Source organism: Phocoena phocoena, chromosome 17 (assembly GCF_963924675.1).
Source record: "Phocoena phocoena chromosome 17, mPhoPho1.1, whole genome shotgun sequence".
Classification (NCBI taxonomy): domain Eukaryota; kingdom Metazoa; phylum Chordata; class Mammalia; order Artiodactyla; family Phocoenidae; genus Phocoena; species Phocoena phocoena.
The window spans coordinates 74,521,716-74,548,735 of record NC_089235.1 but is presented as its reverse complement, the minus strand read 5'-3'; the positions used below and the strand labels follow the sequence as shown (position 1 = coordinate 74,548,735).

At 40.8% G+C, this 27,020-nt stretch overlaps 1 protein-coding gene across 1 annotated transcript in view; it reads right to left on the bottom strand.

The window, feature by feature from the left end:
* KHDRBS3 (KH RNA binding domain containing, signal transduction associated 3) overlaps positions 1-27,020 on the bottom strand; it is a 155,576-nt gene that overhangs the window by 81,202 nt on the left and 47,354 nt on the right. The window contains exons 2-3 of the mRNA XM_065895464.1: positions 21,615-21,733; positions 1,216-1,332 (exon numbers count right to left, since the gene is read on the bottom strand). Coding sequence (XP_065751536.1) covers positions 1,216-1,332; positions 21,615-21,733 — 236 coding nt within the window. The remainder of the gene's footprint in view (positions 1-1,215; positions 1,333-21,614; positions 21,734-27,020) is intronic.

The following is a 27,020-nucleotide window of genomic DNA, read 5'->3' as shown; positions in this document are numbered from 1 at the left end:
ATATTTTTTGGCCACACTGGGCAGCTTGCGGGATCTTAGTTCCCCGACCAGGGATCGAACCCATGCCCCCTGCAGTGGAAGCGCAGAATCTTAACCACTGGACCACCAGGGAAGTCCGGGTCTCTGTATTTTTAAACAACATCCCATATGAGTCTGACATATAGCCATGTTTTAATCAAATAATATAATGAACTTCCCTGATTAACCCAATAATATATTTAGTTTCTCTGAATCTCACTTTTCTTACATAAAATAAGGAAAATATTATGTATCTGTCACCATTTTTCCAAGGATAACATGGAGTAATGCATGTAAAATGTCTCACAGAGTACGTGACTCACAGTGGCTGCTCAATAAACAAATGGTGGCTTTTTTTTTTTAATTATAAAAGCTACTGTTAAGTGGACTTTTTGTGAGGAGGCTGGATTTTGTCTAAATAACTTTTGTCTGACAATCATTTCATGGAAAGTGATCACTCAACGTGGATTTTGTTCTCTGTAACGTAAATCTTTTTAATAATGAGAGAACAACAAAGTAATAATAGAACAACATAAGCGACAGCACATTATGAAATGTGAAAATTTCTTTCAGAATTGGTATATTTAATCAAGTGATCAATAAAAATAACTCAGTAATTGTAGCTTATTTAGAAGAGGAGGCAGTTATGTGAATACATGCACGAAGAACAACTATGTGTTAGAATTGGAAGCAATTATTAAAACATTTACAATCAATTTTAACTTGGTAAAATGCATAGGATATCAAAAGAAAGGCAAAAAGGGCAAATAAAAGCATATACTTTACAAAGTCAACAATATGAAACACAGGCATAGAAAAAAAGACCTGAAAGAACTCATCTAAAATGCAAATAGTAATGGTGAGACTATAGATAACTTTCATTTCTCTTCATGATAATTTCAATACCACTGTACTTTCTAGAAGGTATTGCTTCTAGAATCAAAAGCACAGGTGCTACAATTTCACTCTATAAATAAAAATAATAGTTACAGATTTGGTTTAAGATACTACATATTCTGAAACTGGCCAGAGTGACCGAATTTTCTAAATAGTACCACAAATATATCACTCTATATAGCATTTCCACATAATTTCATTTGAGGTCCTAGTTAGCTTTTATATAACATGTACGGATGATCTAAAAGTACATTATATAACTTGACTAAAAAAGTAGCCACTGTTTATAATAAGTATTACCTTTGCCTTGTCTCTCATGGAGCCTTTTCCAAGGATGGACATTTTTGTCAAGGTTTCTTCTTGCAAGCGCTTCAGAGAATTGCCACGTGGCCCCAAAAGTTTTCCCACAAAGTTGAACTAGGAGAAACAAAAGAACAAATTTGTAACATTCATATCTGAGGAAAATAATTTATTTCTTGAATTTTAGGAAACACTGCAGTCAGTATGCTAAACATCATTGACTAACGACAAGTATTGAAGTTACTGCTACATGCATCACCCTATAATGTTTCCCACAAACCACATAAAACAGGGCTAAAACAAACAAACAAACAAAGGATGTATTTCTTTCTACCAAATCACTTCAGTGATGGCTGTATTTTACAAATTGTATCAATAAATGAAGTTAATTCCCAGAATTCCTTAGTCGCCATCCTGACAATTTCAGCACGCATTCAATATCAACCACGAAGAGTGCTGGAATTAGACTGTTGGTGAGGAAAAACGACACCAAGTGTCCTGTAATGTGCACTAAACTGGTCACCATGGAGTGTCTGGGTTCTTCTACCTGGTCAGCACTTAAGCCTCGGTTAATCAACCACTGAGTGCACTGGCCTAGATGAGTGCTACGCCTTCAGTGGCTGACCAAAGCTTTATGACAAAATCCACCTATCTATTTAGCCGAGATGAGTGCTACGCCTTCAGTGGCTGACCAAAGCTTTATGACAAAACCCACCTATCTATTTAGCCTAGATGAGTGCTACGCCTTCAGTGGCTGACCAAAGCTTTATGACAAAACCCACCTATCTATTTAGCCGAGATGCGGAGGGCTCTTTATTCAGCATGCAGAGTACCAGTGAATTAATTAAGGGTGCTACGGACTCTGAGGATAGACTGCCATGGTTGTAAAACCTGGCTTTTCCATTTTCCTGCTGAGTGACCCTGGGCTCGGGGTCACTAGGCCTTGGTTTCCTCATCTGTAAAGTGGGAATGATGAACGGCAATAGGACCTCCCCTTGCAGGGTATTTTGAGGATTAAATGGGTCAACATAAACAGATCATTTAAACAATGCTTAGCACATTAAAAGAGAATGAATACATACAACTGAATGAAATAATTATTGATAGGAATTTCACACAACTTCTAAAAGCCTTACAATAATTATGAATTCTTCTTGCTTCCAAATAGAAAGTCAGCCCTATTTACCACGAGAGAAACTGTTCTCTTTGGCAGGATTCTTGATCACAAACTCACGTAGTTGCTGCTGTGATATCAGCCACCTTCCATGAGCCATGCCACTGCTATGCCGTTGCTGTTTTTAAGACAAAATCGTTCCTCGTGTCTCTAACTATGGTAATTAAAGTAATTTTCCTGAAATATGTACTTTTAAAAAGTCAAAATGGTATTTTTTCCTTGCCCACTTTCCATTTTATTGGTCTTCAACAAAACTAAATTGTCTATTTTTAACCTTTACATGTCATCTTTTTTTTGCTTTTTAAAATTTAAATTTAAGTAAATTACTTTTAAAAATATAGAAGTGAGGTCTACAGAGTTTACAATATCAAATACTACTACAAGGTGCGGGGGGGGGGGGGGGGCGGGGAATCAATGTCTCAACCCACCCTCCCTCATTCTTGTTCCCTGTTTTCTCTGCTTTATCTTTCTGGAAATCCTACTATCGGATATTGAGCCTCCTGAGTTGGATCTCTAAGTTTCTCTGATTTTTCCTCCCTCCTTCACCTCCCTCTGTCTTACTTTCTGGGAGATTTAATTACGTTTCCTACATATCTACTGATTCTCTCATTTCTGCTACCACATGTTTCACTACTAACAGCATTTTCTTATATCTGTCCCTTCCTTATGGCACTTTGGAGACATTTCATGGAAGTAATACAAATTCTTATCCTCCTGAGGCGTCAAAGGCGGTAGCTGTCCCCTCCCCGACGCCGTGGAGCTCACAGAGCCTGCTACTTTCCACAGATTCCCCTTACCCTCCACGTTCTCAGAATCTGTTTCTTGCTACACTATGGCCTTTCCTCACATGACTGGTAATCCTCAGCTATTTGTTTCTAAAAATTTTAAATTGAGGCTCAAACAGGCTACCTGGATGTTCTGCTTTCATACATGCAATCTGACAACTGGACATAACAATTCACTGCGACACAGCAGCCCACTTTTTTCACCCAAAGCTACTCAAATATCAATATCTGTGTTTCTTTTTCCTTGTGCTAGGCATTTCCCTGAATAGGAATTCCCCAACTTCCTAGGAGGAGGTACATAAGCCTGGCTGCCAGAATACGAAGAATCCCATTATGAAGCACACACACCTCTATTTAAAGGAAATAATTCCCACATTTTCAGTGTGGCATCTCACTGCAGCCCTCAGCTGTATCCATCTGGGTCTTAGAACCTAAAGTTTCTCTTATTCAAGCTCTTCAGGAAATCTCTCGTCTGTTGCTAGGTTAAGAAGGGCAAACGCCTGGTTTTCTCAGCTGGAGAGAGGATCCAGGGGTCTAACTACTTCCATGCACACTTTCCACCCAGTTCCCTCTTGTCGGTTCCACCCCATAAATTCACGTGCAGCTAACTGGTATCTACAATTCCCGAGTCTTCCCGAGGTTTTCCCACACTAACAGGCATGTTTCTGGTTGGCTTTCTCTTGCCCTGCAAGCTCAGGATTCTGCTTTCTCTGGCCTTTACCAGAGAAAGTCATTACCATTTATCCATGTATTTTGCAGCCACCAAAATTTTTTTTTCTTTTTTTTAAACACCTTTATTGCAGTATAATTGCTTTACAATGGTGTGTTAGTTTCCGCTTTATAACAAAGTGAATCAGTTATACATATACATATGTTCCCATATCTCCTCCCTCTTGCGTCTCCCTCCCACCCTCCCTATCCCACCCCTCTAGGTGGACACAAAGCACCGAGCTGATCTCCCTGGGCTATGCGGCTGCTTCCCACTAGCTATCTATTTTACATTTGGTAGTGTATATATGTCCATGTCACTCTCTCACTTTGTCCCAGCTTACCCTTCCCCCTCCCTGTGTCCTCAAGTCCGTTCTCTACATCTGCATCTCTATTCCTGTCCTGCCCCTAGGTTCTTCAGAACCTTTTCTGTTTGTTTTTTAGATTCCATATATATGTGTTAGCATACGGTATTTGTCTCTCTCTTTCTGACTTACATCACTCTGTATGACAGACTCTAGGTCCATCCACCTCACTACAAATAGCTCGATTTCGTTTCTTTTTGTGGCTAATATTCCACTGTATGTATGTGCCCCATCTCCTTTATCCATCCATCTGTCAGTGGACACTCAGGTTGCTTCCACGTCCTGGCTATCGTAAACACAGTGCAGCACCGAATTTTACTAACATCGTTTGTCCATTGTTGTCTCACACTCCCATTCTTATCTTCATAGACCAGTGCCTTTTTAATTCATTTATATTCATTTTAGCGGGTGTCAAGGATAGCATAAAAATTAATTTGTATTCAAACAACCATATTTATATCACGTCTGTAACAGTTAAATATCTCCCAATTAATAAAAATTAAGAGACCTTAGAAAACATCCAGTCCAAACCTCTAATTTCATACTGAGGAAACTGAAGTCCACAGAATGATATGATTTACTCAAAGTCACTTGATAAAACATAAGACCACGAGATTCCATATACGAAGGAAGAGCATTTTATCTGCAGTTTTCTTTCTCCATTTAACTTCTATGAGTCTTTTGCTCACAAAAAGTACACACACGCGCATTGTGACCATCGGAAGCACGTCTGCTCTCCTTTGTCACCACACACGGCGCATCAGCTGCATCGCGCTGGTCAAGCTGCCCCCGTGAACTGCAGACGCCTCATCCACAACACAGGGGTCAACCGCGTACTGCGGGCGCCTGATGAATTAATACGGAAATGCACAAAAATCACCTAGTAGAGCAGTCGACAGGCCGTGCACTCTCTGTGCTGACAAATCAGCAAGTAACGAATGGATGAATTTAACTATCGTGAACATACATAAATTGGGGTGAACAATGCCCACCTTGTACGTGTACAAGGCTGCCGAGAAGCCACCACCTGGAACAACACGGCCGCCGCACCCAGGCCACCCAGGTGGGTCGAGGGGCTGAGCTCTGTCTGGGAGTCGGGGTGTGAGGTAGGACCAGGCATGTGGATGCTGACCGTCTGCACAGCTGAGCCACACAACGGCGATGGGCTTGGTTGCCTGACGGGGGTCTCCACCCAGGCTGTGTCGCCTCCCCGGCAGGCGTTTGGAGATGGCCAGAGTACCTGGTGACAATGACTGTGGGCCACCACTGCGTTAGTGGTCAAAGGCCTAGCAGTCACACGTCAGCGTGGATGGGGCCGCCCTTCAGAGCGAGGAAGGGGCCTGTGTAAAACGTCAGTCGTGCCTGTTCAGAAGCCCTGCTGGCTGAAAGGAGGAGCTACAGACCTGTTGCTTACTCTGCTTCTTCGGCTCGGAGCCCTTGCTGCTGTCTCCCTCAGATCACAAGTTCAATTCCTCCAGGGGTTCTAGAAGATACCCCCCCCACACACGCACCCCTGAAGCCCACCACGGCCTGTACCTGCGACAGGGCCTACGGGCTGAGCACGGTTCAGACTTTAAATGAGCAGCTGAGCAGCACAGCCCTCCGACCTGCCGAGTTCTACGACCCACCGAGGGTCCGGCCACCTGCTCCCGACCTCTGAGGCGCGTCGAGGGCTCCCTCTCGCCCGCAGTGTGACCCCAGCAGTGTCCTCGGCCCCACCGAGTCTACCATGGCTGAGGTTCACAGGGGTCATTAAGCTGAAGGGGCATCATGAAGACGAAGAGGTAGCACCTCCAGCGCTGAGGGCTGGGACCTGCTGAAAGTCACCTGAGCCCACACACCCTCTGCACTCCTGCGAACGGCTCACCGCAGAGAACTACTCTTCCCCAGACGCGGGCGACCCCCTTGCTTCTCTAGGCCGGACACAGACCCTCCTTTCTCTGCGCCATGAAAGATTAGCTGTTCTTTTTGTCCACTGATCAGTCAGAGAACGTCCCTTAACCTGACGTGATCAAACTCCAGTTAAGCTTCTGTCCTTTCCTCACACAGGCAACCTGGGCTGGCACAGGCCTCTGCGACAGGCCCTCTGCTCCCAGGGACCAGCCTTGGGCGAGACGCTCTCTGCCGCCTGTCCCTTCCTGCCCCCCGTCCTGTCCTCCACCCATGTCCCTGCACCTTCCCGGCCTCGCCCACTCTCTCTCCGTGGTCTGACCTCTGAGACACCGACAGGCCTCAGGCTCAGAGTTCTCCCTATAGCAACAGCAGCCCCTTTCCCTGATCTTCCAGAAACCCTTCCAAATACAAAGTCTGTCCTTCCTTAAGCCAGGATTTGTTTTCTATTTGATGAGTGCATTGGCAAGACAGACAGTAAGAACCTAATACATTTCAGCCTTCATTCTTACTAATGATTTCATTTGTGCGCAGATTTGAATCAAAGGTAAAAGTGTTATTTCCAAGACCAGTGATTTTTCTCCAGGTGCCAATTATTATATGACAAATATACTATCGTATTACAAATGTTACAACTGTAAATAGGAAACTTTTCAAATGATTATGAAGATGGTAAACCAACATACATTATATTTGAGCTTTACCACATAACGGATAAGATCCAATAATGATGTTCTTCCCCAGTAAAGATCAAGGAAGAACTCGCTTTAATTGATCTAAACTACATTTGTGACATGACACTGTTCCACGGGGACAATTAAAGTTAAGCTGTCATTTCATAAACAACTAAGCCTCAATCAAGGACACGTCACTGTCTCCGTTAAAGCGTTTCCCTTAATTGGGTGCTCACCAAAAAGTTGATTAGTCCAACAAAGGGATGCTTTATCGACCTCTTGCTCAACACTAAAACTGAACTTGTAATCTCTGCCAACGTAGCAGCAGCAGATACGTTATTCTTCCCAGCAAATGGCACTACCGTCCAAGCAGCAGCTCAAGCCAGAAACCTGACACTCATTCCATAAGGGCAGTGACGAGGCCTTTTGCAGTCACTGATCCAACACCTGTGCGGCGAGGGCATTCAGTCAATGTCCAGTGAATCAGTGAATTGTATCGTAACAATGTTACCTCCTAGAGCTCTCTTAAACCTGCCCACTTTCCTGTAGCCTCACCACAACCACTAGTCCCGCCATCACCACCCCTCACCTTGCCCACTGCAGAATTCCATCTCTGCATCCACTTCTATCTCCCTGGATCAGCAGAGAGGTCTTAACCCAAAGGGGACCTTGTTACATCTCTGTTGCAAACAGGACTGTCCGACTCCCCTTCGAGGAGTCCTCATGCCCTGGAACTGCCGTGCAAGGCCCTCTCCAGCACCGCCCTTGCTCACCTCCCCGGCCTCACCACTCTCCTGCTTTTGACTTTAGCCATTCTGGACTCATTGCAGCTTCTCAAAATTACCGTGTTCCAAGAACTACCCATTTCAGCTCAGATGTAGAGCTTGTAAAGAACGTCAGTCTCACCCTTAAAACAGGAAGAAAACGGAACAGAATACAAACTAATGCTGAAGTGCCAAGGCAAACACTAACCACACAGCTGGAGAGAGTACAGACACCTGCGGGGAGAGGTAAGACTCAAGCACCTGTCTCTTTGGACGGGGGATGAGCATGAGAGCAGAGAAGACCAAAAGCCCAGAATTAAGAAACTTGATACCTTCTCAAAGGTTTTTCCTGCAGGAACTCACCACCACCACCACCCCCAACCCCCAAGTGCTCACAGGCAAGATCAGGGAAGGATCCTGAGACCACCTGCCCTGGCTAGTGGGGGAGAGGAAAACAGCCTCTACTGAAATCTGCTCAGAGCCGCACCCCCTACCTCTCCTCCTAATCTGCAGGAGGAAGGGCAACAAAACCCACTTTGCTTTGTTTCTTAAAATATTGACAAAATCAACAACACAGGTACTGACATCAGTGTCCAGCCCTCAGGAAGTGTTATTCTCGCTACAACACTGGTGAAATGCAGACATGTTCTAGGTGCTGGGTGAAGAACCGAAACAAGCAATGGCCGCGTCCGTACTGAGCCCCATATGCTCACAGAAGAGCCGGATGACAAACAAGAAAAACAGGAGCGCAGACACAGCGTCTGTTAATTACTGCTAAGCGTCTATGGAGGTGGGCAGAAGCCAACTACTGAGAGCGTGGGTAGTCATGGAGGGCTGGGCAACGTCAGACCAGGCTGGCCTGTGATGGTCAGCTCAGCTGTACCCTATGCAAGGATCTGGAAACAGACTTTCCTGCACTGTGAGTAGCAAGTGCAAAAGCCCTCAGGCACTACGGACCTCCTCTGAAATAAGAAGACGGCCAGCCTGATGGAGCAGAGCAGCCAGGGTGGGGAAGTAAGGGGCAGAGTCATCCATCCAGGCTAAGGGCTTGGACTTAATCTGGGGTCTAAGGGGCTTTCAGTTTTTCTTTGTAAAGGACAAACGCAACACAGCCAGCCTTTCCCGGGCTCAGCAGAGTCTGGCAGGCCTGGGCGGCTCCTCCAGGCACCTCGACCCTCTTAGTCCCCCACACTCCCTCTCCTCCTGCCTTCTTTTCTTCCACTTACCAAACTACGGTTTAAAACATTTCCTTTCAGGTTGTACTCCTTGGAAGAGGAAATGTGTTTTACTCAACTGTGGAATCTTCACATCTTAACCCCGGTCGTCAGTCTTAATACACACAGTAATACTCAGAAAAAGAAAACTTGTACTGGATCAACAAAAGCAAAAGAACAGGTTAATAAATTCTGGGTCCAGGAACCTAGTCTTCTGCCTATCGTTGCTTTATTTTAAAAAGGCCACGGCTGTATCAGCAGTGACATAAAGTGAAAACACTCTTTGGCACAAAAGGAAAGGAATTTCAAAACATAAAGTCCTCTCAATGGTAGAGTCCCTCCTGTTCACTATGGCAAAAATGCTCAAAAGCGCTACGGTATCTTTCCTGACTATAACATGAACTACTTAACGCTCCTTGTACATTAGTTATTTTTCTTAAATGTACTTCACTATTTCATCGACAGAACAGTCTGGGATAAATCTCATATGCGCTAAAAGCAGCTTCCTTTGGTCCATTACAGTCCCTTCTCCCCCTCAGCGTCCTCCCACCTGACCCTAAAACCCCAGTCCAGCCGACATACACACAGCCGCACCTGCCTTGGTAATTAGAAAATGAGGGACTAGGTTATGCTTTAATGACATCTTGGGCATCTACTGTTGCATAACAAACTAACCCAAAATGTAATGGCCTTGAACAACCACCGTTTTATTTATTTGCTCACAGTTCAGCAATCTGAGCCCTGGGGGGAGTTCTATGTGGCAACAGCCAGACCAACTGCAGCTGGAGGACCCACTTCCAAGACGGCTTATTCCCATGTCTCTTAAGTTGGTGGTGGCTGTCAGATGGGGACCTCAGTTCTTATTGGTTTGATTCTCCTCCTCCTGGGTATCCCAAGCTTCCACCTCCCATGGTGGCCTCGGGGTGGTAGGACCTTTGCATGGTATATGTCTTCCAAGGTCAGAAAAGCAGAAGCTGTCAGGCTTCCTTAAAGCTCCAGCCTGGAAGTTCACATCTTGTCAGTTAAAGGGAGCTGCAGGGTCAGGACAGACTCAAGGGAAGGGCACGCACGATACAGGTCATGAACGCAGGGAGTGGCCACTGGGGGGCGCACTGCCCCAGACAAAAAAACGATGAAGCAGTCATTTATCAAAAAGTTTTAAGAGCCTCAAACATCACGGTCTTTTCTAGGCCTAGCAATCACCTGCCTGCCTTCCCTCCCTTAAGAGGGGATGGAGGTGGCACTCTCTGAGGGCAGGGACCCGGACTCACCCCCCGTGTGCCTCAGCCACAGACGAGAGCCGCACTAGCTCCCAACAGGAAGCAGCATTTCATGCGCTGCGAGTGACTGATGAGTACCAACCAAAATCAATGTCCAAAATGTACCAATCGCTACCCAAGATTTAACTAAAACGAACCCTAAAGTATACCACACAGGCACAGATGGAGGGAGGCGTATTTTGGGTACATGGTCCTAACTGTCTAACATCTTGTAATTGAGCGTCATATAAAATCTACGTGTTTATTAAAAATGATTAAAAAGGCATCTGACAAAGACTAAAATAAGGAGGTACTGTAATACATAAACAATGTAATTCATTTCTGTAGAGGTAGGTCTGAAGTAGGATGTGAGAAATGAGAGGATATAAAGAAATAAAAAATCCTTTGTTTGCATACAGTATATGTCTCAAGTTTAATGAAGAGCTAATAAATTGTGAGAAAGGAAGGAGGTGAAAGGAAGCAGGTCCACCGGTGCAATCCACGGCGACTAAGTGTTCCCCACAGACTATCACGTCCAATGTTAAGATCACGTCCAGATCTTAAGTTAGGCAGCCAAGAAGGATCCCTGGCCCCTGCACTACAGTTTATATGCACATAAAATGGATGTGAGTGTGTGTGCATATATATGTATGTATACATTTATTTTAAAATGCTACACCTGATCTACCATCGGGTAATAATATTTCGATCCTTACTTAGGTCAAGAGATTCATCATTAACGATACTGGATGTAAAAAAACAGTCCCAATTTGAAAAGACTGTTCTTCTTGCGCCCATCTGGACGGGAGCTGCTCTCCCCCTGTCCCGGTGCCGAGCCTGCGGACGGAGCGGCTCTGCCGTTTTCCTGCTCATTTCGACTGCATCTACAGTGGCCCTGAAGTCGCAGTCTCTCTTGCAACAATCTTTGTCCACTGAAAAAGGTAAGTGAACTAAAACTAGTAGATGCAATCCAAGAATCCATACGCAGGCACATACACAACTATCTGCCCCAATTACTGAAAGCAAGTGAGCGATTAAAACTTGGGAGCTTCTGCCTCGGAGAATCCCCTCTTCTCCTCCAGCATCCTGTCTCACTGTGCACACAACTGTCCTGGACTCACATGTGCCGGGTAATAGTACGAGTGTAACCTGTGTAACAAACATTAATAAAGCTTAATCTCTTGAACAGGAGCATGGGCTCTGGAGCCAGACGTCTGGGGTTCAAATGCCTGTTACTGTGTACTAACATTTAGCAAGTTACTTCACGTCTCTGTTTTATAGTTTTTCATAAGTGAACAGGAGATAATCATTCCTTCCTCCTAAAACTGTAAAGATCAACACGTGAAAAGTTAATACATGTAAGGCCCTTAGAACAGTGCCTGAGACGCAGAAACCATACGCTACATACAAACATTAAAATAGAAGTTCTAGCATGTTCTTCTAGCACCCAAATGTAAGGTTGGACATAACATCCCTCTTTGGAAAACGTCACCCCATATTCTCTTTCTAGACCTTACTGGAGAGAAAGAATTAAACTGTCAGGAAACACATTTGGTTCATCACCTCCACATTCACCTAATTCCTGCCCAACGGCAAGAATGAAAAGAAAATAAATGAGGTTTGTTTTACCTATCTCCTTCTCTTGAAAGGAAAAGACCAGATCACTACTTTCACTAGCTTTACGAGCCATTTTAGGTCCCAATAATTTAACCACTAACACAATGATTAATTAAATAAATCCACCTCTTAGTTGGTATTCAGAATACTGATCTCATTTGAATTAAGCCAATGTCATAAATGCAAAACTCCAAACAGTAGTAAACCTAACAACAGACTTGGGACCATGGCATTCATATGAAATGGAGCAGCCTCTTTGGTAACAGACCGTTTCTCAGGATCGTTAGTAACTGAGTCAAGCTTTGGATTACTGACAATAATTTTCATGATTCTGATAATCACCTCTAACGATAACAATCACTTTTACATGAGAACTTGAATTTCCAGGGAATAAAAGTCATTCCAACTTGTGTTTAAATCAATCATTCCTAAATGTTGAGGACTCAAAAAAAAGGGTAAGATCTTTTATAATGCAGAATATTTCCTACTATATATTCTACTTGTTTATTTGTATCTGTCACAAATCTTTCAGGGCTCCCTAGGCCATATAAAAATCTAATGTGCAAGTACAGCACTTGAAGGCTTTCCACGCTAGTCATCACCATTCCAACGAATGCTACAAACTACCATTCCCCATAATTAAATCATTCTGGCCCAAGAGTTACTCTGTCTTTCCCCCTGATCTCTGCTTGTTAACATCCTGAATTTATACTTAAGGACTACATTTAATTCCACCTGTAGTTCTTTCTCCAGAAATAACTCTTCCTCACTCTTTTAAAATCTTGCAGTGTCCATCTATTTCTCTTATGTTAGTTCAGTCTTTACCCTATATTATTTAGTAAAATTTACTGTGGTTCTCCTGTTAGACTATAAATCCCTGGAGAGTAATTAGGACCCATATTTTATTCATCATCCTTCCTGCATAATGATTTCTCAATACATACTTGTGAAACTAAAGTTTATTTTGCCCCAAACCAGATGGCATTAGTCAACATAGTTTTTATTGATTTTCTTTGCTGCCGAAATTACTGCAACATATTAGAGCTATATAAATACTATTATTTAAATTTATTAATTTGCCAACCAGAAATCACTAAGCATTATCGGTAGTGGTTGAGATTATTTGGTATTGCTCCACTGACTGTAATTTTAACACAGTTATCTACTTTAAAATGGTAAACAACCCTACTTATTTAGACATCAGCAACCCTGAAAATCAATCAAGTAAAGTACACAAGTAACTTCTTCAGGAGATGACATGGGCAAAATCACACACACAGTAACACACCATCTGAAATCATCTACTTTATGTACTTTTTAATCTCTATATGCTCAAAGCTGGATTACATTCTTTGGGCGGGGGTGGGGGACTGGGTGGACAGCAAAACAAATAAAACAAGCAATGTAGCCCATATATACTTAAGTTTGAAAATGTTAATCCAGAAAATCCCAGACTGCAATAGTCTGGCTTCAAGTGTGGAGAATGGGATGGAGGATTTGAAACTGGATAAGAGGCTATTACAAAAGACCAGGTGATGTATGATAGTGGTCTAAAGTAAGGAGTGGCAGTGGAATGCAGAGATAGAAATAGATGTGAATTACTTTTAAAGTAGAAGTAATAAAATGTATATGTCATTGTACTTCAAGAATGGAGGGGGAGAGGTAAATGAAGGAGAAATTAGTAGACAAAAATGATATGCTAGTTTTAGGCATGGGCTCCTTAGATACAGGGGCTGTCTGTCATTCACTAAAATAGGAGCACAGGGAAAGGTCCAGGTTTGCCAAGAAGAGGTATGAAGTTCACTTATGGACACATCAAATATAAGAAGTCTGCAGGATATCCAAGTGGAGGTGGTCCAGTAGGTGTTTAGCCTGATGAGATGAAGGGGGGGAGGGGGGGAGGGGGGGGGAGAGAGAGAGAGAGAGAGAAAGAAAAGAAAGAAAGAAAGAAAAAAAAAAGAAAGAGAGAGAGAGAAAGGAAGGGAGGGAGGGAGGGAGGGAAAGGGAGATGTGACACATCTGGTGTCAGAAAGCTAGTAAATGGCAGAGCTAGTAGGCATAACAAAGAGGGGCTGACTTCTAAACCTGACTGCTTTCCCCTCTGTAAGTGTCTCAGTACCAATGTATATACTAAGTGCCCTCTGTTTCATGTAACTGTGTGTCAATTACTTGTTTTGATAAAAGTTCACAGTTTGGGCCATTTAATGAATTTCTGCCATTTTACTCCACTGCGGGGGTGGGGGGTGGAGGTGAGGTGGGTGGACTCCTAGAAGAGAGGGGTTAAGCTTTGTTCAAATTTCCTGTGTCCAACAGTACAAGCTGTGCAATTTTCAGGTGATCCAACTGGGAGGTCTTCATGGGGCCCAGAGCCAAAATAAGCCGTCCAATAACATTTAACACATCTAAGCCTGTAATATATCGCTAAGCACTAAAGTTGTTTTACCTTTTGGCTCAGCGACACACTTAAGAGACCGATCCTCCATCACCTCTCAAAAATAAGCAGTGACGTAACAAAAGATTTACACAGAACAATATTCATCACGGACTTTAATTTCTAAATGTACTGCATTGTGACCAAAGTACATCTAATGGTAGCATTTCTACTCTTTTAAATGTAATGAGATTTTGGGGGACCTGTAGATAACCAAATTTTGTAATTACTCATTTGACTCAATAAAATAGTAATAGTAATAACAATAACACCCCCTCCCAAAAAAACGTGAGCAAATTCTGTCACAAGCCCCTTACTATATGCATTGGCTGTTTCTGAAGTCCACTTAACAACTTTAAGTTCAAGGGCTGCTTTCTGGGTCAATAATCAAGCATTTTAAAAGAGAAGAAGGGAAAAGTCACAGCATAAGGTTTGAAATTCCTTCACAGTGTTTTTTGAAAGCTATCATATTCACAAATACCAACTTAACTTTCTAATTCTCGTGACATAGGGGCGTGTATCACAAGACCTCAAGGGTCCAGAGAAGACCTCTGAGAAAAGAACGAAAGTAGCCTCGAAGAGGCTCATCTCTACTTACAGCTGCACCTTCCTCCCGCTCCCACTGTAAGACATGGGTTGTCAAGGTGGGAGAGGGCTGGCCTGGAAGGGGACTTGTGCTCAGTGAAGCAACGGACTGCGGGCCAAGACATTTCCCTAAGGCTCCGTGTTCCAGCGTGGCCTTTCTGCTTCCCCAGAGGGTCCAAGATGTCATGGATACCAGGAGGGACACCGACCATGACTTGTCATAAACACATGTGTCTTTAAGTGATGATTTTTATTATCAGGCTTCCTCGACACCAACAAGTTTCAAAATCCCCCCTGGACAGCATTGTGGATTTCGGTGATGGCACGTAAGGACTAACAAACAAGTGCATTATCATTTTATTTCTACAGGTAAAGTATCAACTGGACACCAAAAATAAAAAGGATTTTCACATGAATCCTCTTGAAAAAACATTATTTGCCTCCAAAAATTAATTAAGAGTCACAGGAAAGGCAACTTTTAACATACCGATATGACTGTCAAATATTTACCATTCTAGGAAAATTTTGATAGCCATGATGATTTCTATGGAATAGGCTTCCTTCCACCCAGTAGTAAGTTCGTGGGTTTTTAATTGTCTGCAATTCACTACAGGGGAAAAATGCAAGCCAACTTTAAAGAGAAAGCTTCTCGAGCTTTAATTCAAACTCCAGAGGAAACATGTTTTATAAATACTTCGCTCTTCTCTCTCAAAGACTCTTAACCAAACAACTTCTGTGAGCCAGCAAATATATCAAATTTAAAATATGCACATAATAGGAAAATATTTAATGTAAGAACCCATATTGCCTAATATAAAGTTACTGAAAATAATATGTAAGCATTAGAATGCTGAGAGATTAGACAACAATTACCAAATTATGAAAATTAATAAATCTAATTTAAACCTGTAGAATCTAACTCAGTACACTAAATCTTAAAAACCATAATCATAGTACACAGGTATCTCCTAAGTTAACAATCTCGGGCACTTTTTTTCCCCCAAAATGGGAATCTTTTTTTTTTTTATACTAATTATAAAAGTGACACCAAGTTATTATTAAAACATTAAAGTACAGAAACATGTAAAGTAGAAAAGAGCACATGATCCTTACCCTCCAGAAAATAACTGCTAGTAAGATTCAAGTTAGTTTTTCTTAAAATAAATGTTCAACTAGGGTTTTATCTGTCCTACATGTTGCTTTTCTTTCTTTTATTTAACAGTATAATAAAGACAATCTTACCATAGCAGTAGAGCATGTATGCATAATGATATATACAGATATAATTCAATTTCATATGACAACTGACTTTTTAAAATGGTGCATAAGCCTTCTTTTACCCTAGCATGACTTTACATGTGGCATTCCATTTCCTGAAACAGTTTCCAATAATTAAACACCTGGAGAAACCCACCTCATACTCCAAAGCAGCTCAAAGGTCACTTCCTGTTCTAACTTTACAGCCCCGCCTTGGCCAACCCTACCTTATATAAGTAAAGTGATGAGGGATCAGCCTCCATTCACTGCTCCCTTATGACTTTATTTATAAATCCTCAATAAAAACCTGCACATCTTATTGAAATTAACCTGCTTAGCCAAGTACAATGGCTGGTAGTTTCTCAAATGCCCTCTGCCCTGTATCCCCCTGTCATGGCCACCCCTCCATCTCACCCTGTCTTACTTCTGACCCCTACCCAGCCAGCTCCTTCAGAGCCTTAGGGAAGATTTCTCTGACACTGTCAGCATGATCCTCTGTCTTTCTAGAGCACCCCAACATTGAACGTCTCACACTGTATTATACGAAATTAAGTTATTCATCTGTATTCCCCACAAAACGGAGAGCTTCTTGTGACAAAAGGACATGTCTTAATCAGTTTTGTTTTCCAGGCACAATTCCTGGCTCAGAGAAGACCCTCAATAAATGTTAGTATATGAATGGATACATGGGATCAATGATGAAGGAAACAGTGAATTAAAAAAAAAAAAAAATCAATGTAAAATCTAAAGCACAAGGCATTTAAGGTCCTCACAGATAGGGTGCCTTGTTCCAATGTTGATTTGGCACTTAGATTAACTCTGTTACATCGAGTCACTGCCCAGAACCAAGGGTTAGGGTTTACCCATGGGGAAACTTTGGAGGACAATTTCTATAGCTTAAAGTCTTTAAAAAAAAAAAATCATGAAACAGTGTTTATTTGCGTTTCACACTTTGCAAGCTCGCACATATGCTCAAGAGAACAAATATATTTTGGGTTTGAATACTTAAAGACTCATGTTCGGTGTTTTACCATTGAAAGAGCGCTGAAATGGTTCATTGAGAGAAATTACTCAATTAATGGAAATCATTTTATTAGTTGGAGTTTCACAAACAGTGCTTCTCTCTTGCCCCAGAAGCTGAAAGTGTACAATAGCCTCAATTCCACACCAAGCTGCCTCTGCCCATTGCTATTCCAGAGGGGCAAGTACTGCCAGCTTCCTCCATCTCAGCCTATTAACGGACACCAGCATGAAAGCTTTTTCTTAGAACTGATGCAAGTCCTGTATTAGCCTTTCCACAAGGCTGGCTTAAAACTCAAATGCTCAATTTGCTAAGCAGAAATATGCTTTCCAGCCTTCTGAAAGCCGATTTCTAAGCAGCCTACTTCAGACATCACGAGGACTTGACATGGACTCTGCTCTCTGTGAGACGCAGAAATTATAATTCGTCTTCCCCTACTCTCATCAAAGCTGACACTGAATAACAACATTTGAGGTCTTATTTCACATACTTAACTCATACACAACAGAGTATTAACTTCAGATTAATTATCTACCAGACTATGAACTCTTTAAAGTTGGGGATGGTGTCTGTGCATCTTTCTACCTACTGCATGTTGAGCATATCAAGCCTGGTCAATCAATTTATAAAAGTTCCCATAATCCATGCTGTGTTTAGTAATTAGTGTGTCTACAAAATGCTCATAACAGTTTTCTGTTTACTAAAATGTATTATATATCTTCAGTTTTGTAAGTATGGCTGAGTAAGTTCCTAACAGGCTGACTGTCTCTAGGTAGACAACTATAAACTCTCAAACGCTGAACAAAATACAAAAAGCAAACATCTAAAGCCTCCGCAGAATGCTCAAAAACAAGGAGGTTCTACAAGGAAGTCAAGACTTGGAAGAAGGGAATGGCTGGGTGAATTCACTGATTGTAGAGCTTTTAGCTGCATAGCAGAGTCTGAGGCAACCATAGTGCTGAAATGTGTGGGAGGAATACTAGAAATGAGAGTTAGACTTGAGGAGCCCCAAATTTTGTGTATAAAATCTGTCAGTCACGTATGCCAAAAATAAACGCCAAAGTCAAACTGAGAAGTAAACTGAGTTCTGCACTCCTATCCGACAGAGTCTGCATCTGAATCCAAAAATATCAACACCCTTCAAAGAAACATAACAGAATCCAATTTCCACAATATAACGCAATGTCCAGTATACAATCCAGAATTACCCAACATATAAAAAATAAGAAAAATGTGACATTATCAAGATAAAAGAGTATCAATTCACATCAAATCTAGGATGACTAAGATTTTAGAATCAGAGACTTTAAAGCACCTATTTTAACTGTGCTCAATTACACAAGATAATATAACACCTGCAATAAATGGAAAATCCCGGCAAAGAAAAAAACATGTTTCCAAATACATATATTTATATATGAATCACATATAAATTCTGAAACAGATAAGTACAATACCTGATACAAAAATTTTATCTGATAGGCTTTACCAAAAAAATAAAGATAACATAGGAAAGAGTCAATGAGTTTAAGATACAGCAGCAGAAATGATCCAAACTGAAGAAGAGGGGGAAAAAACTAATAACAAAAGTGAACAGAGTCACAGGAATCTTTTCGAGAATATCAACAGGTTGAAAGTACCTGTAATTAGAGTCTCAAAGGGCGGGGAGTGAAAGGATCAGAAAAAGTATTTAAAGAAGCAACACCTGAAATATTATGATGAAATGGACAAATCCTTTGAAAAACACAAAACAATTTTCACAAAAGATGAAATAGAAAATCTGATTAGTGCCTTATCAATTAAAGACATTGAAGAACTTATATCTGATTCATATATAAATATATGTATTTGAAAAGAGTTTTTCACCACCAAACTCCAGGCCCCGGACAGCTTCACTAGTGAATTCTATCTAATAATAAAGAAAACAACAGCACCAAACTGACATACATTCTTTTTTTGGGTGGGGGGGGGGGGGGGAGGGAAAGAACACTTCTATATGTGTGTGTGTGTGTGTGTGTGTGTGTGTGTGTGTGTGTGTGTAAATTATAGGCCACTATCACTCATGAATACAGATGTATTTGAATCCAACAATGTATAAAAAGGATAATATATCATTAAGTAGGGTTTAACCCAAGAATGCAAAACTGGTTTAATTTAGCCAAATCAATCAATAAAATTCACTATATTAACAGTATAAAGGAGAAACATCCTATGTTCATTTCAATAGATGCAGAAAAGGTATTCAACAAAATTCATCACCCAGTCAGGATCAAATCTCTCAGCAAAACTAAAATAGAAGAAAACTTCCTCTACCAGATACAAGTCACCTACAAAAAAAACCTCACAGCTTTACCATGCTTAATGGTAAAATACTGAATGTTTTCCACACTGCCTGAGAACAAGAGAAAACTGCCTAACGTCACCACTTGTATTCAAGCATTATACTAGAGATCCTAGCCAATACAGTAATAAGATAATAAAAAGCATAAAAATTGGGAAGAAAGAAGTAAACTGTTTATGCAGATGATATGACTATGTACATAGCATATTCTAAGGAATCTATAAAACAACTTGCTAGAACAAGTGAATTTATTAACAAGGTAGCAGAATACAAGGTTTATACTAGAGGCAAAAGGTTATAGTAGAGGCAAAAAAATTGGAAAATAAGATTTCAAAATACTTTACAAGAGTGTTCAAAAACCATGAAACACTTAGGAATAAGTTCAACAAAAGACAAGACCTCTACCCTAAAAAGTACAAAACACTACTGACAGAAATTAAAAATCTAAATGGAAAGATATACCATGTTCAAGGAAGGGAAGACTTAATACTGTTAAGATGTCAGAACTCCCTAAACTGATCAACAGATTCAATGCAACTGCAATCATAATCCCAGCAGAATGTTTTGTGAAAATAAAACAATAAATTTATATAGAATTGCAAAGGATCTATATGCAAGCAATCCTGAAAAAGGACAAAGTTGAAGGGACTACATTACCTAACTTCACGTCTTACTATAAAAAGCAACAGTAATGAAGATGGTATGGTACTGGCATAATGATCCATAAATAGATCAATGAAGCAAAATAGAAAGTACAGAAATAGACCCTCACTTAACACAGTCATCCAATTTCCAACAAAGATGCCAACACAATCCGTGGGAGGAAAATATCTTTCAGCAAGTGGTACTGAAAAAACTGGATATCCATATGAAGAAAAAATGAATTTTGACTGTCTTTCTTACACCATACACAAAAACTAATTTGAGATGTATCATAGACGTAAAATTAAAAGCTATAATGGTAAAGCTTTTAGGGGAAACACAGGAGACTATAAGTTATAAAGGACTCTAACATTTCCTTGAGGTTGGCAAAGATTTCTTAGTTGACAGAAGGTAAAATCATAAAAGAAAAACTTGATACATTAGACGTCATCAAAATTTAAAACTTCTGCTTATCAAAAAACTCTGTTAAGAAAATAATAGGCAAGCCACAGACTGAGTCACATATTCACAAAACGTATATCCAACAAAAGATCTGTAGCCAGGATATATTTTAAGAAAGCTCCTACAACTCAATGATAAGAAGACATACAGCCCACTCAGGGAGCGGCAAAAGATCTAAAAAGAGACTGCAAAATTGAAGATATATAAATGGTCAATAAGTGCACGAAAAAGTACACAAAATCATTAATCAACAGGGAAATGCAAATTAACACCACAAGAAAATACCAATACCCTATCAGAATGGCTAAATTAAAGAGACTGACAACATCAAATATGGATTTAGATATATGGAGCAACCACAACTTTACATGCACTGTTCTAGAAATGTCACAAATACAACCACTTTGGGAAAAAAATTATGGCAATTCATTATAAAACTAAATACACAGCAATTTAAACCCTAAATATTTACTAAAAATAAATGAAAACGTATGGTCACAAAATGTACGAAAAGGTTCCCAGAAATTTAATTATAATAACCCCAAACTGAAAACTGCCCAGGCAAATGGATAAATACATTGTGGTATTTTCAGGTACTGGATTATTGTTCTGCAATCAAAAGAAATTAACTACTAATATATACAACAGTGTACATAAATCATGTACATGGACACTCAGAGGAAAGAAAAAGGAAAAGCAGAGTAAAAAGAAGATCAATTTAGGCCAAATCTGAGATGATCAAGATTTTAGAATTAGACTTTAAAGCACCTATTGCAACTGTGCCAAATGTCATAGAATAACACTTGCAGTGAATAAAAATCAAACTTTTTTCTAGAATAATTAGGGAATATTTTAAGCATTTATGTGCCAAACCCTATGGCCAAGCATTTAACATGGATAATCTTATTTCTTATCAATCCAACCTTATCTTACAAACGAAGAAAACTACAGCAGGAAGAAGTTGAACAGGCTGTCCAAAGTCCAAAATGTAACTCAGAAGAATAAATTTTAGGGGTCCGCAACTCACGCCAAAGTCAAACAGAAGGGACAGAATCACCAAATAAGGTTTCACCTGATTGTAAAAGTATGTGTGTTGGGGCGTCGTGCTAAGGGAGAACACCTCAAGAACACACCAAACAGAACGTAAACGGAGCGTGCGCTCCCTTGTGATAAGCTCTGACACACCTGCAGTGCAGGCTCACGGTCTTACCTTAGGGAACTGTTTTACAGGAATCAACACTTTCTGTCCCAGCTTCATGTTCTTATTAATCACCACATCAATGTACTTTTCTTCGTCCTTGCCTTCTCCTTTGTGAAACTTTTCTATTTCTGTGGAAGAAAAACAGACAACTGTGAAGTGTCTGACTTAGAACTCCAGAGGCTGGGGGTTCTCCTTAGCTCTATGGTGGCAAGAAACCCAATACAGAATATGGACTTCAGATGGCTACAGTTTTTTCAAGTAATGACATACGTCCCATCGCATGGATGATTCTCCACCAGTACAGCGGGAAAACGCACATACCAGGGCACTACAACGTGAAATCTCAATCGCCCAAGCTAATGGAAGGGAACCAACACAAACATAAAAATAGATTCTTTGGGGCCTTTTGGAATCCTAGGAAAAGGCCGATCAAATGGCAAAGAAAAGCCAGAAACTATTCTCAGCTCACCGTTACCAAGCACCGACATCCCTATTTATCAAACCCCGCCTGGCTCTCCAAGGCGTTTCCCATCAAGAACGGGTTCTCCAAGATGGCATTAAAAGCCCTGGACAACCTTCTGTCAGTCGACCTCCCCAACCAAATCCTCCCTCCTCACAAGTGACAAGCCCAATTACAAGCTCATGGTTTTGTTAATGCTCTTTTCTCTTCTTGTGATGTTATTCTGATGATGTCAATTTCACACATCTCCTTCCAGATTCAACCACACTAAATACTACTTTTCGCGTGTTACGGTCCCTCTCCTCGACTGGGCAGCAGCAACAGCAGTGGGAAAATCAGTCCCTCCCACCACGATACCCACAAAGCACTTCATGCACAATTCTACTACCATTTCTAGCTTAGCTCTGCAGCTTCCGACCAAAGCTTCTAAAAATAAAGATAATTACTGAGTCTCCAAATGAGCTGATCATTTTGTTTCCTTTCTTGTATTATCCTAAGTTTTGATCCTGTAAAACTGATCATTCTATATAGAATCTGCATGGGAACAATATACACTGAAACAGAAGGATGTGAAATGTAAACGTTTACATAGATAATTCTTGTTATTGTTGCTGGAAAAAATTCTTCCAGGGTACTTTTAATGTTGACATTTTTCTATAAAAATAAAATACACATATGGTGAAAAGTTAAAACACTATCATAGAATATAAAAGTAAAAGAAAGTTTCTCCTATACCCATACTCCAGAGGTAATAATAAAGAATGTTATATACTCTTTCAGAAATTTTCCATGAATAAATCAGCACATGGGCATGCACATATACAATGTGTTTGAAAATTGTAGAACTAACGGTGGATATGAGCTAAATTAGCTTTGTTTTCCTCAGTAAAGAGCAATAAGTCACATGTCACCTGCTCCACTGACTTCAGCTTTAACCAGTAGAAGAAAATAAATTCCACATTTTATTTTTATTTATCCATTTATGCTATAATTGGGAGTACCTTTAGCGAGTTAGAAGACTTAACAAAATTAGGTACACTGAAACTTACCAGAAAAAAGGATTTTTAATGTTATGTATACATTTGTCAAAATATTTAACTACCTATCTTCTTTTTAAATAACAAAGCATTTTTATAATTTTGAGAACTTAGATGCATAATTTAATATTTAATTCCCTAATCGGCACTCAAAATGTTATTCCTTGCATCAGTGACATTTAACATTTGAAGTAACATGGAAAGTCATAAAGGTAAGATTAAAAAATGAGAAAAAATTATATATTTTACCATATATTAAAGTTTGAGATATGTCTATGATTTTAAAGAGGAAAGTAAAATTTAAAAGAAAAAATATATAAAATACCTCATTTCCTCTCCAGTCAACTTTGCAAATCTTATATTGCTAAAATACCCAGTTGTTACATTAAGTAAGCTTTGAAATATGTTGAAATATATAATAATTCACTGTTTAAGATCTATTTAAGAAAAAAGTTTAAAGCCCGATGTCATGTTCAAGCATGTAGGTTTGCATGTACTGGACCTAACACACCACACAGCAATGGAAAGAGTCCCATTCCTGTCACTGGCATCAAACAGATCTGGTTTTCAGCACAGCTCAGGCCCCTGTGACCTCCTGTGGTAACATTCAAAACTGCTCAAAACTTCTGTTTTTTTAGGCGTTGTTCAATCAACAATTTTGCATTTTCTGCTTGACTGAAGATTATAAGTAGGTTGATGTTTTTATAAAGTCCAATAAAGTAATATGCAAAGTAACAGAAGTGTACAAGATGATTTAATGAAATCTTGAAACTGTCCCTAACTGGGAGTTTCATATTCTAAAACTCAGGCTACTACCCCTCCGGTCTTCCTTAGGGAAGGGAAGGCACTGGACACCTACCAAGGTGGATTTAACCTTTTAGTAAATTGGAGCATATGAAGGTCAACCATAGAAAATCCAGCCAGATGTTCAAGGTGGAACACATAGGCGATTTGACTTTCACTAATCCCTAGATTACATTTGTTACATATATTTTAAAATGTACCAATGCCATCTCCCAGTGCAGAAATAATAAGCAAATGTGTGATTAGGTTTTAGATGATGGAGGGGATTAAAATGCTATGCTTTCAAACCATGGACACCAAATTTCTGTCAACCTGGAAATCTAGTGTCAGTTATGTCTTTTTTGGCTTTTGCTTTTCCATTTCTTTTTGTTTTTTGTCTTGGTCCCGTACGGAGCCTCCCTAAGCAATGGCCACTTACATTTTAGCCTACCAAATATACTAAAATCCACTAATCCTCTAAAACACAGCAAAATAATCTTTGAATTTAAATAAGTTAAATTTCCAATATAAGAAAAATTAGTGAATTTTCATTAAAACTGCTTAAGGGCTTCCCTGGTGGCACAGTGGTTGAGAGTTCGCCTGCTGATGCAGGGGACGTGGGTTCGTGCCCCGGTCTGGGAAGATCTCTCTGGGCCCGTGAGCCATGGCCGCTGAGCCTGCGCGTCTGGAGCCTGTGCTCCGCAATGGGAGAGGCCACGACAGTGAGAGGCCTGCGTACCGCAAAAAAAAAAACCAAAAAAAAAAACTGCTTAAATTCTCTCACAGAATCAAGCACATCTAAATTGACATTTTCCTTTGTCCCAGCAACTCCATTTCTACAAATTTACCTTACAAATATACTTGGATAGATTATAAAATATTACATACAAAATTATCCATTTAAAGCACTGTCTTTAATAGCAAAACACTGGAAATCATCTAAATGTCTATAATTAAGAACCTGGTTACGAAGCTAGGGCACAGCCATACAACGAAATCACATACAGCTACTTTACAACGTCAGGAAACTCTTTATGTTCTGATAGGAAAAGGTCTCCACCAAATAACTGTTTAGTACACGTACACACATACACAGTGTAAAACAGTGTAAGAATATATGTTCATATTCATTTGTATATGCACAGGAAATAGCTCACTTCTTCTATATAAGAAACAAGTAACAGTGATTAACTGTCAAGGGGGAAATGCAGTGGATAAGAAACAGGAATAGGTCTTTCACGGTATCTCTCTTTTACATTGTTTTAAAATTTTGAATTATGTGAATATTTTACCCTTCAAATTTTAAATCTTTAAACACTTTGGCAGAATTTTTTTTTAAATATTGGAACAGAATAAAATAAGAATGTCTACAGAGATTGCCATGTTTATATTTTGCGTCTTGGCTGAAAATCCAGAGCTTGACTCTCTCTTGATCATTCATTTAAGCTCTTCATTAAAATATTCTTTCACTGAAACTGTGATGAGGAATTTACCTGGACTGCCTATCCCACTTGAAGCAGCAGATGTGTTTCTGGAAACTACATGCACAATATTTTATCTTGAGAATCCAATAATACTTCCAATGCAATGGGGTTCACACAGTGAGGGAGAGAGGAACAGGTATCTATCCAAAAAACACTGACTGAGGTCTGATACACTGGAGAAACTGTACTGGGTGCTGGGAAGAAAATACACAGAATCTGTGGCATGTAAACAGACGAATTTAATGTAATGTACACAGTGTTGCAGAAAAGGGACTAACAGCTTTGGAACTTGGAAAATTATTCAAAAAGCTGGCAAATGCGTGCTAAGTTCTTAAAGGATGAGGAACAGAGTTTGCCAGGCAAAGAGCCGATGAGTTCTTCAGTGAAGTAAAGTAACCCTGGGTAACACCAGTTCACATTCCCTCATCTGACCAGTTAGACTGTACAGTTGATACATGGAGTTTTACTCCCCCCGCCTTTTTCTCCTTTAACAGTACAAAATAGAATAAATCACACAAGTAATCGTGACGAGCTCCTGCCACTGCAGAGCCAGTCAGTGAACAAGCTGAGACATGGACTCCATTTCCTCACCCCACATCCTGGGTTCCTGCAGAAAGAACCAGGGTGTGAGAAGAGGGGGTAGTTCTCTGCGGCCAACACAGAGGAGAAATGAGGACAAAAGCATGAAAAGGCAGGCCAGGTTCTTAAGGTCAACACTGATATACTAAGGGTCCAGTAACAACAGGGAGATAGTGAGAGCTGTCAGCTAAGGAGTGAGGTGATGGGCACCAGCCTCAAGGAAAGGGGGGCCTGAGCAGAAATGGATGGAGTGTGGAGAGAGAGCGCAGATGACAGCACAGCTGGATGATAAGACAATCTGTCCCATGAACAGCGCATGAGGGATGGAACTAGAAGGCTTATTTCTAAGCCCTCTAGTTTGGACAGAAAGCCATCAGAGAGGCAAACCCTTCGTATTCAGAGGAGGCATCAAGCCCACAGGACACCCGGGCTGGAGCAAACACACAGGCGTGCCTGCACACCTCTCCCCTCCCTTGCCCTCTACCCCTAACCTAATGCCCAGCTTTTCACGGCTTCTAAAGCACCAGCTCACTGAGGTTCAGGCTTCTGCACTTGTTCCCCAAGACTGGAACACTTCTGGGGACTTTTCCTGGAATACCAGCCTTCTCTTTGGTGCCTCTGCCTAGATTCCACTTCCTAGAAAGACTGTCTTTGAATTCCCAGACTAGTTACCCAAAACAACGCAGCATTCCAGCAGGATACTCACCACAGGTGTTAACTTCCTACTAAATGTCTGTCTTCTCCAACAGACTGCCAGTCCCCTCCCCACACTTAACTCCTTTCGTGGTCCTAACAAAACTGGGAGGCAGGAAGGGGCAAGGAAAGGGAACGAGAGACTGCATGGAGAGGGCAGCCTGGCAGGGGTTGCAACTTCCCCAGAGGAAGCAGCCAGCCTGTGCTAACCTAACAGGGGGGAAGCCAAAGAGAACACACACTGGGATCTCACTTCCTCCTGCAGACCTGCTGCTGGTGGCTCCACGGGGGAGGGGCAACCCAAGCAGAAGCCAGAGGGTGACAGTGTCTGCTGATGCAGCCCTCAGGCACCCACATCAGCCCCGGGCACAGAGCGGAG